This window comes from Bos mutus, chromosome 15 (assembly GCF_027580195.1).
Source record: "Bos mutus isolate GX-2022 chromosome 15, NWIPB_WYAK_1.1, whole genome shotgun sequence".
In the NCBI taxonomy this organism is placed as follows: Eukaryota; Metazoa; Chordata; class Mammalia; order Artiodactyla; family Bovidae; genus Bos; species Bos mutus.
In genome coordinates this window covers 35,026,575-35,031,005 of record NC_091631.1, presented here as the reverse complement: position 1 = coordinate 35,031,005, position 4,431 = coordinate 35,026,575, and the positions used below count along the sequence as shown (strand labels likewise).

Genomic DNA, 4,431 nt, shown 5'->3' with positions numbered 1-4,431 from the left:
AAAAAGTTGTGTCAGTATTTACATTGAGTTGGGAGCTCCTGAACTCCAGAAAAAAGCCCTCTTTGCCCTTCCAGTCTCACAGTCTTGGCAACACCTCTAGTTTAATGAATGGGTATTAATTTTTTATATGTCCATGTTATGGAACCATGAATGCTGTTAGCATATTAATTGCAATGCTTAGATTTAAGATACCCTTCTAAATTTCTACAGCTAAGGAAAGCTACATTATGCCAAATGGGAGTATTTGTAACATGTCCTTAAATATCATTAGAAGAAAGTGTTAGTCACTCAGTCATGTCCAGCTCTTTACAAGTCCATGGATGGTAGCCTGCCAGGCTCGTCTGTCCATGTGATTCTCCAGGCAAGAATACTGGAGTGGGTTGAATTCCATTCTCTAGAGGATCTTCCCATCACAGGGATTGAACCCAGGTCTCCTTCATTGCAGGCATATTCTCTACCATCTGAGCTAAATATGGTTAGACTTCCAGTCAAATCATGTAATTGTGGTGTCCAGACCTTAATTTCTATAGATATAAACCAATCAGGTTTCCATTCTCATCCTTGTTTTTGGAGTCCTCACAATCTAGACTAACTTGGTAGTAGAGTTTGTTCAGAAGACTGATTTAAAAGAACAGCTATAGGCTTGCTTGTCCTAGTCAAATCCTCTAGATAAGTAACAATGCTGAAGAAAGGCATAGAATCAGAGGACTTGATTCCAAGTGAATTAGAGACTTGAGTCCATATCTCCCAAGACAAGCTATTGAATATCTCTGTGACTCAGCAGTTTCATCTGTAAAATTGAGGTAAATTGTTAATAATCAGCATCATGAGATTTCTGTAAAAATTAAATAAAGAAACATAGTGGTTTGAACTCAGACTTTCTGGATTCAGAAACTGATTGCACAACTTTCCAGCTGCATCATTCTGGGCATCTACTTAACCTCTCTGTGTACCAGATAATTTATTTGTCAAATAGAAATAATAGAACTACGACTATATGGTTTTTATGCGAAATAAGCCAGCTAATATATCATTGTGCTAGAACAGGGCCTGGCATATTATAAGTAGAGATTATTGTTTGCTAAATAAAGTCCTAGGCATCTAAAGATGTTAATACGTAATAGTGAAAATAATTGCTATCATTATTACTAATTCCAAGATGCCTACCAGCTGGTTTATAAGTATATACAAATGAGAATAAGAAATATTTTGATTTCAATTTAAGCACCCAGTAAAGCAGTATTTAGTAGGTCCTAAGTGTGATACTGGTAAACAAAAATTTATAGGTCATCAGAAATGTTAAGAAGAAATCCTAAGAATATATTCTGACACTTACCTTTCTCAGGGCCTCCTTTACATCTCTGTTCCTCAGACTGTAGATGAGGGGGTTCAACATGGGGATCACCACTGTGTAGAATATAGACAGCACTTTGTTCTGGTCAGTTGAGTAGGTGGATTTGGGCATCACATAAATAAAGGTAATCGTTCCATAGTAGAGAGTGACTGCAGTGAGGTGAGAGGTGCAGGTGGAGAAGGCCTTGTGTCTCCCTTCAGTGGAGCGCATCTTCAGGATGGTGTTGAGGATGCAGATGTAAGAGAGAGCTATGATGGACACTGTGAATGCAAGGATAGATCCAGATGAGATGGAAGGGATAATTTCAATGATGGAGACATCTGAGCAGGAAAGTTTCAACAGAGGGGAGAAATCACAGAAAAAGTCATTTATGTGATTTGGTCCACAGAAAGACAGAGTCAATAGACAACTAGTAAATGTCCAAGCATTGACACATCCACCTAGGTAAGATACCCCAATCAAGAGAGCACAGACTCTGGGGGACATGTGGGTGGAGTAGAAAAGGGGCAAGCAGATGGCCACATAGCGGTCATAGGCCATGGCAGCCAGCAGGAAGCACTCAGCTGACCCAAACATGACCACAAAACACAGCTGAGCTTCACAGCCAGAAGCAGTGATGGTCACTCCTTGTCTCAGGAATCCTATAAGCATCATCGGTGTGACGGATGTGGTACACCCACTGTCCACAAAAGCCAAATGACTTAGAAAAAGGTACATGGGGGTGTGAAGCTGGGAACAAATTCTTATTAGAATAATTATGCTGATATTGCCTACTAAGGTGACAGCATAGATTCCTAGAAATACCACAAAAAAGATGCCACAAAGTGTAGGATCCTCTGTTAACCCCAAAAGGATGAATTCTGTCACACTGGTGTGGTTTCCAAACTTCATGTCCTCTGGGAATTGTTCCTGTTGAGGGAAATTTTAAAATTGATTAAAAAAAATGTTTTCATTCTACACATTCTTGGTTTTCTTTGGTTATTCATTACACTTATTCATAATAATTTCTCCCTCTGCCTAGCTGTAAATATGGTGCTGTACAGGATTGCTTTGTCCCTTTACACAAAAGAAGAATGATTCAACCTCACTCTCTGGGAATTCAGTTATATTCTTTTATTTATCTAATGTTTATTCTAAAACCCCTTTCCAAACTTTATTTGTAGAAAGATCTGTCTCCCAAGATCCAGGTCTATAGTTTCAGTCATCTTGGAAGTCTTCAGTTAGAAATCCCACAAATACCTCAAACTCAGCCTCCCCCAGACCAAACTCATCCTTTCATTAGACCATTCCTCCTGTCCTGTGTTTGTGGAATTCACAATCCACACAATTGCTCATGTCTGAAACATGGAAGTTGAAAGGTTGTTGCTGAACCATGAAAGATGCTGGGATTCTTGTGCTCCAGAGGAGAAGAAGTCAATTTGGGACCAGAGACAAGGTTTGATCATTCAGTTTTTGCGTAATAAAGTTTTATTAAAGTATAAAAGAGATAGAGAAAGCTTCTGACACAGACGTCAGAAAGGGTCATAAAGAATGTCCCCCTGCTATTCTTTAGCCAGATGTTATATAGCTACTAGCGGTCTGCTAATTAGAGAATGGAAATGTCTCAAAACTCAGAGACTGGCACCAGGCCCCTCACCCACAACATGCTGTGGTGGGTCATCCAGGGCCATAAAATGATTGACAGGAATCTTGAAGAAAGGTAGATTTCCATACAAATATATAGTTTCATTAACATAGATTGGGAGAACAATGCATAACATATTGGTTTGCCAAGTCTGTTCTGAGCCTTTAGGCAGAACCGACTTGAAGACAGAGTCTCGGGTAAATGCATAGTACATTAACATAGCTTAAGACAAACATTTCCATGAGAAAAATGCATTGGTTAACTCAAGGTTTGAGAAAAATTCACTTGGAACCAGGTATCATTATGGCAACCCAGAATTTTAAGATAAACCTCTTTTTAAATTTGTATAGAGATGGGGAAAAAATATAGCACTAATATGTTTCCTCCTGCCACGTAAGAGAGAGAGAAAAAATGTCTGACACTTGCAGCCTATGTCCTCCATTTGGAGACTCCTGGCCTTCCAGCCTGTTATCCTCTCAAAGTGATCCTAGCCTTCTTCCTCTCATTGTACCACATCTAATAAAATCCTATTGATACTATCTACAATTTAGCTCTTCATTTTATTTATCCATTCCTATATTTCCACTGCTAGTTTTCCTACTGTAGGTGAGGCCCTGTTCATTTTTCTCTTTTATTTTATTCATCTGTTTGCCTCCTTGTCTTCATTCTTCTGCCATTATAATTCACGGTACATCTGCCAAAGTAATCTCTTGCTGAAGTAAAATGGTGATGCCAAAGTGATCCTTTCAAGTCTTTCATGATTTCTTTGGCCTCCAAGATGAACCTACTCTTCTTAACACAGCACAGTGTACGCTTTCTGATGTATCACCTGCATATGACTCTCTGCTTCTCGCTCAGGATGTTTCCATCCAGCACTTGCACTAATCCAACCTTTTTGAACTATTCAGTCTCCTCCGTTCATCTGTCTTATTTGGCCTTTAATCCTTGTTCTCCAACTTGGATGGCCCCCAACTTTCCATTATCATTACCTTGGGTGACTTCTACTCCTCCTTCAAGTTCATTCTCTACAAAATCTACTCTGACATCTAAGGTATAATCAGATAAATTTCCTTTTTGTTGACCTCATGCTTTGAAGATGTTTAGATTGTGTTTCTTTGTACTAAATTATGGGATTTTGTTTTGTTTTTTGCTTGCTTACATTTTATTCCTCCCAATTAATACATAGTCTCCTCGAAATGGTGTTTATTCCTGTATCACAAATAACTAGTGTTTGGGACTAATATGTGCTGGAGAAAACCTGTTACTAGAATTTATACATGACTTGTATAATGCATATGCCAGGTGGAATATACTTCCCAATTCCTTTGTACAATATTTATGGAGCTTTATATTCTATCCTTAGTTACTTTTTGAAATGTATCTCCCTATATACTTCTTTGCTAATGTTAGGTAGTTAGAATAGGAAAAGGAGTCCAGAATGGTGGTGGCTAAA

At 38.6% G+C, this 4,431-nt stretch overlaps 1 protein-coding gene across 1 annotated transcript; it reads right to left on the bottom strand.

The window, feature by feature from the left end:
• Positions 1–1,312: 1,312 nt before the first annotated feature.
• LOC102264622 (olfactory receptor 5P1) lies at positions 1,313–2,245 on the bottom strand. Its single transcript, XM_005887794.2, has one exon. The coding sequence runs from the start codon at positions 2,243–2,245 to the stop codon at positions 1,313–1,315; it is 933 nt and encodes a 310-aa protein (XP_005887856.2).
• Between the last annotated feature and the right edge of the window lie 2,186 nt (positions 2,246–4,431).